The sequence below is a fragment of the Petromyzon marinus genome, chromosome 1, assembly GCF_048934315.1.
Source record: "Petromyzon marinus isolate PM22_M1 ecotype Great Lakes invasive population chromosome 1, UKy_Petmar_22M1.pri1.0, whole genome shotgun sequence".
Classification (NCBI taxonomy): Eukaryota; Metazoa; Chordata; class Hyperoartia; order Petromyzontiformes; family Petromyzontidae; genus Petromyzon; species Petromyzon marinus.
The window spans coordinates 13,189,505-13,203,265 of record NC_133667.1 but is presented as its reverse complement, the minus strand read 5'-3'; the positions used below and the strand labels follow the sequence as shown (position 1 = coordinate 13,203,265).

The 13,761-nt window shown below is 43.4% G+C and overlaps 1 protein-coding gene across 1 annotated transcript; it reads left to right on the top strand.

Annotated features, from left to right (window-relative positions):
- Positions 1-3,050: 3,050 nt before the first annotated feature.
- On the top strand, positions 3,051-13,726 carry LOC142929313 (dual specificity tyrosine-phosphorylation-regulated kinase 2-like). The gene is made up of 10 exons (XM_076070438.1): positions 3,051-4,205; positions 5,309-5,366; positions 5,783-5,931; positions 6,708-6,844; positions 8,627-8,767; positions 10,628-10,763; positions 11,196-11,277; positions 12,603-12,769; positions 13,339-13,399; positions 13,517-13,726. Exons 1-10 carry the CDS (start codon positions 4,167-4,169, stop codon positions 13,636-13,638), a joined length of 1,092 nt encoding a protein of 363 aa, XP_075926553.1. The 5' UTR covers positions 3,051-4,166; the 3' UTR covers positions 13,639-13,726.
- Positions 13,727-13,761: the final 35 nt, after the last annotated feature.

Below are 13,761 nucleotides of genomic sequence, written 5' to 3'. Positions count from 1 at the left end.
AATGTAGGGTAAAGTGATCGTTTTGAAAGGCTCCTAAAGAGGGTCCTTCTTCATGGTTGGAGTGATAGCTTTGCGGATTGTGTCATCGGAATAACCATTAGCCTTAAGAGCTTGGTGTACGTGCTTGAGTTGATTATTTTACTGTTTCCCTTCTACGCGACTTTACCGAAAGAACCAAGAAAAATGGAGTTATGATTATATATGCTGTTACCCAAAAATTATCCACAGCAACGCATGAGTTTGTGTATCGCTTTGATTTTGTGCATTAAACGGGGTCCCATTTTTATTTGGAATGCTCTTAGCTAATAACATCCGGTAATTCAGCAGCATTTGTTTAAACCAGCCTAACTGCTGATGAGACCCACAATATTTAAACTGGTCCAGTTTGCTTGCTTTAACAAATGCTGCTTGATAATATTTTTCTGGATAACTAATAGGCTGATCGACTAAAACGCGTTTTACTTGTGAACACAATTGAGTTAATCCTGCTTTATCCACAATGCTCCATGGAAATGCATAAAAAATATAGAAAATACTATTAAAACTTCCACCTTTACCTGTGTCTAATGGTCATACTTGTTGCTCATCTATAATATGCGTTAAACGTGTTGGCTCAACGGTGGCCAAACTGATTTGCGAGCCCTGTGCAGCTCGATAGAGGCTCTGTCCAATGTTTTACTTTTCAACACGATGCACCTTTTATTTGAAGCGGGGAAAACAACATCTGAAGCAAGTGGAAGCGACCTGAAGGTCTGGCCACACACGTTGCAGCTATACGGCTTCTCGTCCGTGTGCTTGCGCAGGTGTGTGTGTGTCTTGAGGTCACACGGCTGCAAGAGCCCGCGACCAAACAGCTGGTAACGCTGAAGGCCGTATTTGGAAGTGCCTGACTTAAGACTGGAAACGGGAAGACTTATTCACAATTTGGGCAAATCGCCCGATGAAGCCGGTTGTAATCGCCATTGAAACATCGTACTAAAGTTGTAAATGTCCGTTTACTCTTCGACATCGGTGTGCTGAAGTAAAATTCATTGGTACGTTTTGTGTATGTAACGTCTTAATTGGCTGTGGTGGTGGTGGTGGGTTAACAGCACTGATATTTGCGTGATCTAACCCAAAAAAACTTTTGAGAATAATATTGATCGCGAAAACCTACGTATTAAACAGATTATATAGGGGTTTTTTTATCGCTCAATGTTGGTATCAGGTTGTGGCCAGAATGAATGAGTAAGTGTAATGCTACAGCCCTTTGTAAATTTTACATGTGGAGCTGTTTCCTGCCGGTGTACAACCGAAAATAATTCGGGTCGTCTTGGAGAATATAAAATATCAAAATAAATAAGCACACCATATACTTTCGTGACTGCAGTCATTCCTGCAGTCACGAAAGCTTCGAATCAAGTCTGAACCACCTCTACGGGGAGGTATGAGGTCTGTGTCTTTGTGTTGTCTCTGCTTGTGTGTCTGCCTTTCTGTTTTGGCTTGGATTTGTGTCTCTGTGCTGTCTCTGCCTGTGTGTGGGCCTTGGTGTTTCCGAGTGTGTGCTGCCGCGTCCCCTTTGCTCCATGCATACCTCTTGCTAATTTGTCCCATTGTCTCTCAGCCTTACCTTCTCTGCCTATTTAAGGCGACTTCACTCTGTGCTTGTCTCTGTGCTGGTTCGCTCTACTTGGATGTCTATGTGTGTGTGTGTGCAGTCTGTATTTTAAATTTCATACTTAACTTGCAATTTAGCAATCTTTGAAATAGCGTAATCAACCAGACTATGCGTTAATTGTTTTGACCGACCGTCTGTGTTGCTTTATATGGTTTCCAAATTTTGCTAAACCCTGTTTGTTTTGGTGTGCTTCTCTCTCTGTGTCCCCTTTTGTATCTGTGTTAGTTCCCCCCTACTTGGGTGTCTGTATATACATCTGGGGTAATGTTTCCCCTCTCTCGTAAATTTAGCTCTTCTGTATCTGATGATGGCTGCTTATGTTGCAACCGAAACGTCGTACGCTATTATGTTATTTTATTATTTCTTATTTATAGGTGACTTTACCAAAGAAAAAAAACAAAGAGTAACACCATATACCCCCATTCGCATTTCCGTCTCCGTATCATATATATTAAAAAAAAACATTTCTTACACATCATCTTCACGGCCTTAAATCGGTAAAGTGCATCATTTCAGCAGCATTGTTATAGCCCGCCAGTGCAGCACAGCAACATCAACTGTTGAACTGAACTTCCATGCTTCTCCGCCTTCACCCACCCACCCACATCGACGAGCGTGGCGATGATGCGTGGCCCAAGATACACCCGCAATCTGCGGCTGCGTGGCGAACCCCCTCATCCAGCAGTGGAATAACAAGACGGCACGCGATTTTTGACCCCCACCCCCATAGTCACACGGCGTCACAAAAAGTCAGACCCCCCCTCTCTCAAATATGACGTCACAAAGCTCTGCCCCCCCCCCAAAAAAAAAACATGCTTCAAATCGCTTTAAACTATTGTCATTGTAGTGCGTATTTAATGTGGCGCTGCACTCTGATGTTGTAGGAGAAAACATTTATTAAAAAGTCTATTTAATAAAGTAGAACGTGTTGTCTTTATTTATTTGAAGTTGCGCATTTTGACGTGACGTCACATTTCTCTTGGTTCTTTCGGTAAAGTAACCACGTAGAAGGGAAACAATAAAATAGTAAAAATATAAAACAATAAAATTCTCACGACGTTTCGACTGCAACACAAGCAGCAATCATCATCAGGTGTGAAAACCACAACAAGAAAATTTGAAAAAAGTGGCGGTTATTAAAATTTTATTGTGGTTTTCACATCTGATGATGATTGCTTGTGTTGCAGTCGAAACGCCGTGATAATTTAATTGTTTTATATTTTTATTATTTTATTGTTTCCCTTCAACGTGACTTTACCGAAATAACCAATAATATGAATCCCTGCAGTCACGAAAGCTTTAAATCAAAATTTAAGAGGCGTTACAACTTTGTGGCCATCGCTCACGGGCGTCACGCGATGCCAAACATCCATTGGGTACGGGGGGGGGCAAAGTGGGTGAAGTTAATGAAATAACTATTCCTGCTCTTTATACTACTGTACTGTAATGAGAACTACATCGTGGCTGATGGTAACAGCTGTACTATACTGTACTGCAGCTCGAATCGGCACCTCCGATTAGCACAGCTGTCTACGTGCGGTGCGAAAGAAGTCCAACATACTGTACACAACACGTGTTGTGTAATACACGTGTATTACACAACACGTGTTGTGTAATACACGTGTTGTGTAATACACAACACGTGTATTACACACCACGTGTGTAATACACAACACGTGTATTACACAACACGCGACCCCCCACGAACGCCCACGTGACACTCCGCGCACCGGATGCCGTGACGTCGCTACTGACGTCACTATCCGGATGCGATTAACATAGCGCTAAACTTCGAGGCGGCACGCGGCTCGAGCTACGGCTCTTGCCACGAGGACTCTGTTTTGAATGTTCAATAGTGCGAGTGCGAGTTTGCCGACGAGAGATTTATCCACGGTAAGTGATGGTAATGGTGTTGAGGACGGTACATTGATCTTTGTCGTGGTCGTGTTGATTGCAGTTGGTTGCTGGTGGCAGTGGGGAGAGCTGCTCTTTGCTCGTGTTGAGTGTTGCAAGTGATAGTTACGTGAAGATTGTAATTGTAGTGATAGGGGTGATGGTTTAGTTGCTTTCTGGTGGTGATTATGGTGATGTCAGAGACAATTTCCGTGGTGGTGCTAGTGATGCTAATGGCGATTGTGGTTTAGGTAGATGTTGTTGGTGATGGTTGCGAAAGGGCTCAATAAGCTATTAAGCTTCATGTCATGGGTAGTGATTTCCAGGTGGTGTAAATTCCACATTCCTATGGCGAGGCCCATATTTAAATATACGGACAACTAATTGATTAACACAAAGTGGCACTTAATTTTTTCACGAACTCTTCAAGGATGAAGGGTTCTCAATCTTTAAACGGGGATTTGAACTCCCTATTGAAGACAGTTCTGGGAGAGTGCCACACCTGCTGGAGAGATCTCCCTTGCTGCTCTAAGCTTGGTCGAATGAAGGGTGCTAAAGGAGGTTATTTAGGTTTTAATGCTATCTTTGTGCTGTGTTCCAGAACGATCTTTTGGAGATGGATCAACTCGATGTTCAGTCTGCAATTGTGCAGCAGGTCAGTAACTCACTTGACAGCAAACTCTTATAAGCAGACTGCACAATACAGAGACAAGCTCACTTCTTTTTTATCGTAGAGTATTCGTGGACTACGTGTTTCACTGCTATTCTAGAATAGAACGATTACCATTGACCAATAAGCTCAACACACAGTGCTGGCTTTCAGGTCACTTCACCACCAAATGGGTTTATTACTAGTTCAACTGACAGCAAAGAATCAAAGTTCCACCCCCCCCGCCACCCCACATCGTGTAAGCTCTATAGACTTTTGGGGCAAGTGCTGTTAGTAAACGCCTATTATAACTAGTACCACAACGGGCCGCTTTGACCTAACGGTACAGACACACTTACACACGGCAAACTCACGACACAGTCAAGGCAATTTCTTGTCAGCTCAGTTCGCAGTAAGGGACTCTAGTACTCGTGAACCAACCAGGAGACACACGAGCGTATTACACAGCACACGTATTGGCAGGTGCTCTACTTGGACTTCATGAATGCGGTCAGGTTCGTGACCTGTAACCAGTTTCATAAAATACCTTCAACAATTGACCCTTTTGCCATATTTGTGTAAATTAGAAATCAATGGATAATGCAGTTGAAGATGTTTAATGGAATTGGGCACAAACCTGGGAATATGGGCACCGTTTAATATTCCCAAAGTGTCAGATTATTTGACATCATCGAGGTGCAATATACTATTATTCGTGAATCTCTATGTCTTGGATGCTGCTTGGTGTAGTGGTTTCCACACCAGAGGTCGCTGCTTCAATCTCCGAGCATGGCAGTTCAATGGGGCAAGTTTCTTAAATACCACCCAACAGTATACAGTAAATGGGTTCACCGCAGCTCGTCGATCATGCATAGTGAGGTAAAGCATTGACCTTTTCCAATATATGAGGCCATCACGGAGGTGCAGGCCAAAAAATACTCTCTAGGGTAATCCTCTGAGAGCTTTGTGCGATTTAGGCCCTTCCACAAGCACTCTCTCAGTGGGTGTTTGTGTGTGTACCACTGTGTCTCTGTATATATGTCCATGTCTGTGTACTTGCCCCCATGTTCACGCGTGCCTCTCTGTGCGCATCTCTGTGACAAAAACAGGCAACTCCATCGGATGAAGTCGTCTTCCCAGTGGCAGGGATGAGCTGCACACCACAAGGTTTTACTTCACTTTATTCAGCATCATTCACCACATGAATTACTGCCACACTCCTCTATAGCAAACACACATCCAGAGTCAATCCCTAAATGGTTTTACAACTCCATTAAGAGCACACATACAGGAGGCCCAAATCGATTCTCTTTAAGTTTAGCACTATATGCGTGGTTACTTTGTGGTTGTAATTGTCCATAATAGAGGGTTTTTTTTGGGTTGGATCGCGTAAATATATAAATGTGTCGTTAAACCCACCACCACCCGACACAGCCAACTAGTAAGGGTTGTCACGTAAACCAAACATGCCAAAAAAGTCACTAGTACAGCACACCGTTGTGTTGTAATTGTGTTTGTTACACACGTGTATGTTCATCAATGACTATGTATGTGTCTGTCTTTGGGCATGTGTGCGCGTGTAGAAATCTTGGACAAATTCCAACACAGGATGACAGCACAGGAATGTCAAGAAATCATGAAATTCAATGAAGTTTTCTATTTCAAGATTCGATCGGAACATAATGGCACTCGCAATGATGGCTACGATGACGTGAACGACCACTACATTCCGGTAAGACCAGGGGCAGCCCGTCCATATAGGCGACTAGGCGGTCACCTCGGGTGCCAAGTTAAGTGGGGTGCGAGATTCGAGGAAAAAAAATACAATAAAAATATACAAATTAGATCACGAAGATGTCATTATTTCAATTCCCGTGCGTGTAGAGGGACTATTAATTATAATTCCTTTCTCAACATTTATAATCGTTCCTCTGTTTAAAAAAACACGCTTAAAAACACATGAAGTGGGAAAATATGGGCAACATTTTTCCCCAGTTTACATAAACCTCAGCCTACATCTGCCCTTGGGGGTCGGGGGTTGCCAATTGCATTGGTTCGCCTAGGGCGCCAGATGCTGGCAGCTCATCCTTGGACCGTCCCTGGGTAAGACTTTTCAATTTGGGCAACGTTTATTCCATCTAATCATGCATCCCACTACAGACCCCAAAATGAATTGTTAATCTAGATTATTTAAAAAGGGTATAGCTCCATTGGCTTCCTAATATTGGAAGGAAGACCGTTACACACGGCCGCAGATGCGCATCTGAGGATACCATTTCACAAATACAGATGAAGGGCATTCTATAAGACATGCTTTGCATCGAATGATTTCGTGGTTTTTGGCAATGACAGCAGAGAAAGCTTAGACATTTTCAGGAGTGCGGGAATGTCAAGAGCGGTGAGCAATAAATGAGCACTTGAATGAGCCGTGTGTTTCGACTGAGTAATGATTGAGCACTGAGAGAGGGCCCTGGTTGAGTGCTCAACACTTCTGTAATCTTGTTCCAGATAACGGATGAACACGTGGTGTACCGCTTCCAAGTACTGAATGTAGTTGGTACGGGGTCCTTTGGGCAGGTGCTCCGATGCCTGGACCACAAGACGAAAAGAGAGGTGGCCATCAAGGTGCTAGAGCTCACTTCTAGGTAAGTTTGAACAAGGACATGAACCACATCTTGAAATCTGGTTTTGTAACTTGTAATAAGTTGTGCTAATTTACATATTGCAGAGGAAGTCTAAATAGTGATACAATTTAAAGTTGATTTTCTTTAACCTCGTGAGAACTCAAGAGACCAGAACGAGTCTCATTTGTAAGAGTAACCTGGAGCATTCGTCTGCCAGTAGGGGACGATGATCGCTATGTTGCACAATACAAATTGAGGAATTTGTCTAGTAAGTTTCGATATTGGAAAAAATTGTACCCAGATGCAAGCACACAGTGGCATACTCTTGCAAATGACATCAGGTGATCTTTAGCATCCATCGAAGCAGACAGCATGCATTATTATGGTTATACACCCGCAGTATTAATCATTAATGTCATCAAGCACCGTCAAAATAATGTTTTATTTTTGATCAAGTGGCAGTCTGTAATGTTTATGGTTCCTGCCATGTGAATGTCGAAATGACACCACTGCCCAACAACGGGGATGAGTGCTGCCCTTTTGCTCATTCTAATCTTGCATATGGTAACATGTTCAGGCGCTAAATACCAATGCCAAGGTCTGCTAGCCACGAGGGGGCTTCAGGAGAGATTTTAAATTTAGCAATTCCGCATTAAAGGAGCACGGACCATAGTGGTTTACAATATCGTCCACAGTTTGGGTTGGTGCAGTAGAACACTTTGTACCTTACTCGCCGAACATAGCTGAAAACCAAGGTGATTCCAATCCAGTGGTGAAAATGTTTTTCCTCACTGAGATGCGATGCAGCAACTCCTTCGATAACAACCATGGACAATATAATAAATGTTTTTACCCTTTCTGGCAATAAAACAGGCGTTAAGATTTTTGATTTAAAGCTTTCGTAACTGCAGGGATTGATATTCTTGGTTCTTTCGGTAAAGTCACCACGTAGAAGGGAAACAATAAAATAATAAAAATATAAAACAATAAAATTCTCATGACGTTTCGACTGCAACACAAGCAATCATCATCCGGTGTGAAAACCACAGCAAGAAAATTTGATGATTGCTTGTGTTGCAGTCGAAACGTCGTGAGAATTATTTATTTATTTATTGTTTTCCTTCTACGTGACTTTACCGAAAGAACCAAGAATATGTGTTAAGATGTTCAAACCTCAAACAGAATGCTTTTGCAAGGAATCAAGTCTGCATTAACCACACGTATTTGTGGTGAACATGCACAAAACAAACATCCTCTGATAATATATGGCATTGTCTTTGAAACTGATTGAGCCACACCAGAGACAGCTTTTCTTTAGAGCCTAGTCTCAAACAGTGTTAGACCAGAGAATGCCACAAGGCGAACAGCACAAAGACAATGCCACTATCAGGGTATTTATAGCTCGGGGTGAGCAGCTACAATATGGGACCTTTATTGCCAGTATTAAAAAAGAAGAATAGGTTTTACCCCTTGCAAAAGGATTCTGTTTGGTGTTTTAAGCCCTTAACACCTGTTTTTTTTCTTTGCCAGAAAGGGTAAAAAAACCTATTCTTATCTTATGATACTGGCAAGAAAGGTCCCATATTGTAACCAACGACAACTTCCCAACCAATTGGTCCAGCCTCCCCAGTTGGCCGCTGATCACGTCGACCGGGCAGGGACGATGTTGACGTTGACCGGGATTAAGCGCTCACAGCCATGATTCTGGAGCTCTGTTGACCGCGCCATTCCACGTGTGGCAATGCCTACAAATGTGCAAGACCTAAGAGTGGGGTGAGACTTATCGATGCATTCCTTCCACAGCGAGACCATTGAGGAATGTGAAATGGAGGTGCAGATCTTAAACGCCTTGCAGTCCGAAGATGAGGAAAATAACTACATCATTCGATTGTTCGAATTCCTTATGTTCAGAAACCATCCCGCAATCGTCATGGAGCTAGTCGCGTGAGTAAAAAAAAGAAAAATCACACCCTGTGCGCCACCATCGTGTTTATCCACGCAAGTTTTTTTGTTTTGTTACACGCGGAGGTTTAACATTTGATGAATTTCAGATTATTTTTTTGTTTAACCGGGAGAGAACTCAAGTGACCAGGATGAGTCTCATTTGCAAAAGTGACCTGGGGAATTCGTCTGCCAGAAGGGGCGGGGGTGACTAATTCCTATGTTGTACAACGGCAATTAAGGACTTAATGGGTTGTCTAAATAGCTTAATGCCTGTTTCAATGCCAAAAGGGTGAAAGCTATTCTTATATTGGCAATTAAGTTATTTTGCAGGTATTTTTTTATTTAACATCTGCTGTGAGACAAACAGTGTGTGAGTGTTAGTACAGCTGCATTAATCGGGGCGGCTGCTAGATTCGAACCATGAACCTCGACGAAAGGTGGGGAATCATGCTGCCATTAGGCCATGTCACCACCCATCAGACTGTACCAGCCGTTTCCATTTCAAGGCTTTATTGGTACTTGGTAAAATATAAAAGGGACACGGGTGGCTCCTTAACGTGGCACGTGACGATGCTCTCCCACACCTTACTGAATACATACGAGCTGAGTGGCACCACCGTTTAACATCGTACAGCACATTAAAACATAGCGCTTGCAAAATTAATCACATAAACAGGAAACAATGGCTCTCGTTATCTGTAAACGACATTGCTAGATAACGCAATGTCCTGTCTCATCCATTATCTTCATAATGAAACCAGATGCAACAGCAAATTCTCATAACGAGCCCTATGAGCCAGGTAGGGTGGTGCCCGCCTGTAATCCAGCACTGTTGAGGCGAGGGTTTGGTGGGTCACACACATTTTGATAAACTTCCTACCGTGGACGTCGAGGTGCCCATACCCTGGCTTGTCAGGAGAGGGCATTCCAGCAGAAAATGTAGACTCTACCTGTTCCACCTGAACGGTGATCGAGTGTTGTCCCCTTGTGTGGGTTTTTGTCTGGGTGCTTTGGTTTGCTCCCACATATAAACATGATTCTAGTGTGCTTCTACTAGTATTGTTACTCCTGCTATTATGGATTGACCTTCATGCAGCTAGCGAGGGATGCTAGGTTTAGTAATAATATGTTATGTATGTCGCTATTGTTAACTTTCAATCACATTTCTTATTATCACCGTTACATTGTTTTTATAGCATTATTTTATTAATTTCTAGAAGGGTTTAGTTTAGCCCGATTTTTTTTATATAGTATAGAGTTAGACTAAACATTTTAATCTAAATTGTATTATGATTGTTATTGTGATCAAACATCAAAATGGGATTCTTTTTTTCGTACGCAGCATAAACTAATGGTGCTTTTTCTCGAAGATTTCATTGTTTTTGTAGGGGATGTTTAAATTTGCGTGCAGTACAATTTTAAATGTATCTTGTTATTTTATTGTTTGTTGCGGTTGCCACCCGAATCAAGAGCCGAATGGCTTCACAGGGTTATTCCCAATAAAATGAAACTGAAACTCAATTCATTTTCCGTTAGTACCTTGACATAGAGAGAACCGCAGAACTTGGGGCTTTCTGTTGGCGTCTGCTCATCGCTTGGTTGACCACCTGCTTGTCTATGGTTCATCGTTCCTCTGCATACTATAAGTTGATGTATTATTGTTATTATTATTACTTCTCGAAGACAATGAGCAGGTCATGTTTCATCTTCATTACCCTGGGAAAATGTATAATGTGGTTTTTACATAATGAAAAGCCTAATCTATTGTAAATCATGATTCCTCCAGTTCATGAAGCGACCCTAAGCATTGACCAAGATAGTCGAAGGTGGACTAACCATTGACGACATCTTGTCTTGCAGCATCGACCTCTTTGATCAATTCCATGCCAACTCCACGATCTTTGACCCGTCAACAATCAGGCTCTATACAAGATCCATGTTGAGGGCCCTTGCAAAACTTAAGAAGGAGGCCATCATTTATGGCGACCTGAAGATGGTAAGTAAATACAATAGCATACTGCCGTCATTCATGGATCTGTGTTGCCTTGAGGCAACTGTGGCAAAAAAAAGTGAGACCTCTCTCGTAATTCAAAAAAATTGAAAACCAAACACCGAATGTTATTGTTTCCATAAATGTATAAAACAGTAATCGACATTTGTTTCAATCCAGGACATTGTCTATTCTCTTCTTGCTCGAGAGTACACTCTGCAGTTTATTTGAAAAGATTCTCATTTACATTCGTCACAATGACAACAGCTACAGTTGGCCCAAAGTTAGACACATTTCTTACACGAGTAAAGGTGAGAACCACCTTTTTCACTGATATGTAAAATGCAGTCTTAACTGGATGTCTAAACGGGTAGGAGCTGCATGCCATGAACACTTTTGAACGTTAACCACTATTGCCCTTTGTTATTGTTTTCCTAGGAAAACATCATGGTCAAGGACCACGCAACCGGCAACATCAGGATCATTGATTTCGGCCTGAGCGTCATGATGACGAAGCCAAGTGAGTAGTTTTACTTGTGTTTTCGTGTGAGGGTGTGTGTGTCTGTGCGTCTTTGTGAATCTTTGTGAATATGCTGTGGTGTTAATGACGACACGAAGGCAGAGCGTTGTCGGGGCTGACGCCAAACGGTTCATTAAGGGCTTTCGCCTAGCTTTCGGTCAAGGGCAAACACAAGTCACTAGATAAGCTAAATCTCCCCAGGGGAAAAGGGTACTGGGAATCCCTACGCCTCCCAGGCTAACGGGCTCTTCCCACAGCACTGACCGACGGTTCATCCAACTCGGCCAGCCGGGTAAAGTAGCCCCCCCTAGCCTGGTGCTATTTCTCCCCTACCCTGGGTCCCAACTTCCCTACCGCTCACGATCCCGGCTCCCGGCGAAGACCCCGTCCACGTCACCGGTCCCCCCTCAAATACCCTGAGGGGACATGACATCGCTCCTCCCGAGGCGAGTGGGACATCCCGTCACCACTCTACTCCTCAACAAATATACGAGTGGGGAGCGCAAGTGCAGCGGTTAGCGCGGTGCGCTACGCACCCGGCCGCCCCGAGTTCGATGCCCGCTCATGGCCGATACAAGTGACGATTATCTGAACCGGTCCTGGGTCTCCCCTAGGTCGACTCAGCCCCAAATGAGCACCTAGTGCGGTGTGGTGTAAACATCACAAGGGAGATAAAAGCAGCCGGGTGTGGTGCTGGCCATCCACCCACTCGTGCGCCACGTGCCGGCCTTCATAGGTGCTCGCTAACAGCACTTGCTCCAACAGTCTGTTAAGGCTATACGGGGGATCTTTGTCTTATATGTGTTGGCACAGCAGGGGGCATAGTTGGTGCATCTGCCACTCATTTCGGTCCCGTGACCTGTCGATGAACCTTCGACACTTCACGTGGCCTCAAAGTGCACATGGCCTGGCACAGGCGCCGTGGTGACGTCACCGCCACTTAGTGGCCAACGGCGACTGTTATTCTAATGTGTGTGCGTGTGGCAACGTGGCATGGTGAGCAGTACTGCAGTGCACTGCAATCTCAGTGACTCAGTTTAATCCTCCGCCACAGAGGCCTTAATAGGTCATGTAGGTCTTAATAGGTGCTTGCAAACAACTTTTACCCAAAATTCAAACCATCTCTTGGAGTGCCACTCACGCTTTTCCAGTTTTGAGCCAATTGTAGAAAGATGCACATTCAATTGCTGTATAAAATGACAATGTTTAACATCCTACAACATGTTTTTTTTTAATCCGTGTGCACTAAAAAAAAAATATCTAAGAAAATAACGAGCATGGCCTTCTCGCTCAATCAGTGCTATTCCTCTGTGTGTGGTGTGCAGTTTTCGGATATTTCGGAACGTTGGAGTACATGGCTCCAGAGATATTGCTGGGCCTCCAACTCACCTGCGCAGTGGACATGTGGTCCCTGGGCTGCGTAATTGCTGAGCTAGCTTCAGGGCAGTCACTCTTCATGGCCACAGGACGTCAGATTGCCCAAATGATCACGGTACCTGAAATATGCCAAAATATAATCTCGTTATTTATGAATTTGAAGCCTATGGCTTAGTTTTAGCTGAGCCGGCTCACAATGCTAACGCCGAGTGATGGTCCATTAGTCGCTAACAACCATATAGGAGACTGCCGTGGATTGCAATCTTTGGAGCAATTATACTTTTGGCCTCATTCCATGGGAACAAATGTTGCTCTGCTGCCAGTATGTACATAGAGAATAGACATATCTTTAATGTGACCAGACACTAGTTGGACACGTATGATGTGATTTGGCCTTGTTGATAATCATCACTCAGAGCGACAGACTATTACCCTTTCCATTCTTTCGGTTAATTGTTCATCGCGAAGGTTCCTGAAGTCACTTTAAAGGGCAATATTTGTTAAGTACCCAATAAAAAATGTAATCTATTTGGCAGTGGTGTAAAAGCATGTGCAGTCCTTGTGAATAAACGTTTCCGTTTTAGTGACATTTACATTTGAGGAAGTCTACTGTATGTATGTTTACAATACACACAGTCCAATGACCTAACCCATGTATATTAATTTCACTTGACCTGTGCACAGATTCTTGGTCTCCCACCAAGGTCCATGATTGATGCTGCGACCGACATAGACATTTACACCGGTGAGTGGAGGGGAGGTTGCTACTTCTGTTGTCACAATTATCCAGGCAAGCATTGCCGTAATGTACTTTGTTCGTAATCCTCGGAAACCCGTTTCACTCATTTTCTCTCCAACACAGACACGACAGGGTGCCACAGGGTGAACGGCAGGAAAGTCGTTCCAAGCACCACCTCTCTTAAGGAAAAGCTTCGGACTACGAACAGAGAGTTAATCGATTTTGTTCAAGGATGCCTTGAGTAAGATATACCTGTACTGTCTACATATGATCTTAATTCATCATTATTTTCGTGTTCACCATCAGCACTCTCGTAGAAAGAGTGCACACTACTAGGAGTGGTGTTTTACTGACAGGGAGTGGCTTTC

Excerpts from the sequence above, each read along its gene's own strand:
- LOC142929313 (XM_076070438.1), top strand. The coding sequence starts at position 4,167 with ATGGATCAACTCGATGTTCAGTCTGCAATTGTGCAGCAG. Across the intron at positions 4,206-5,308 it reads AGTCTGCAATTGTGCAGCAG|GCAACTCCATCGGATGAAGT; the intron begins GTCAGTAACTCA and ends TGACAAAAACAG. Across the intron at positions 5,932-6,707 it reads TGAACGACCACTACATTCCG|ATAACGGATGAACACGTGGT; the intron begins GTAAGACCAGGG and ends ATCTTGTTCCAG.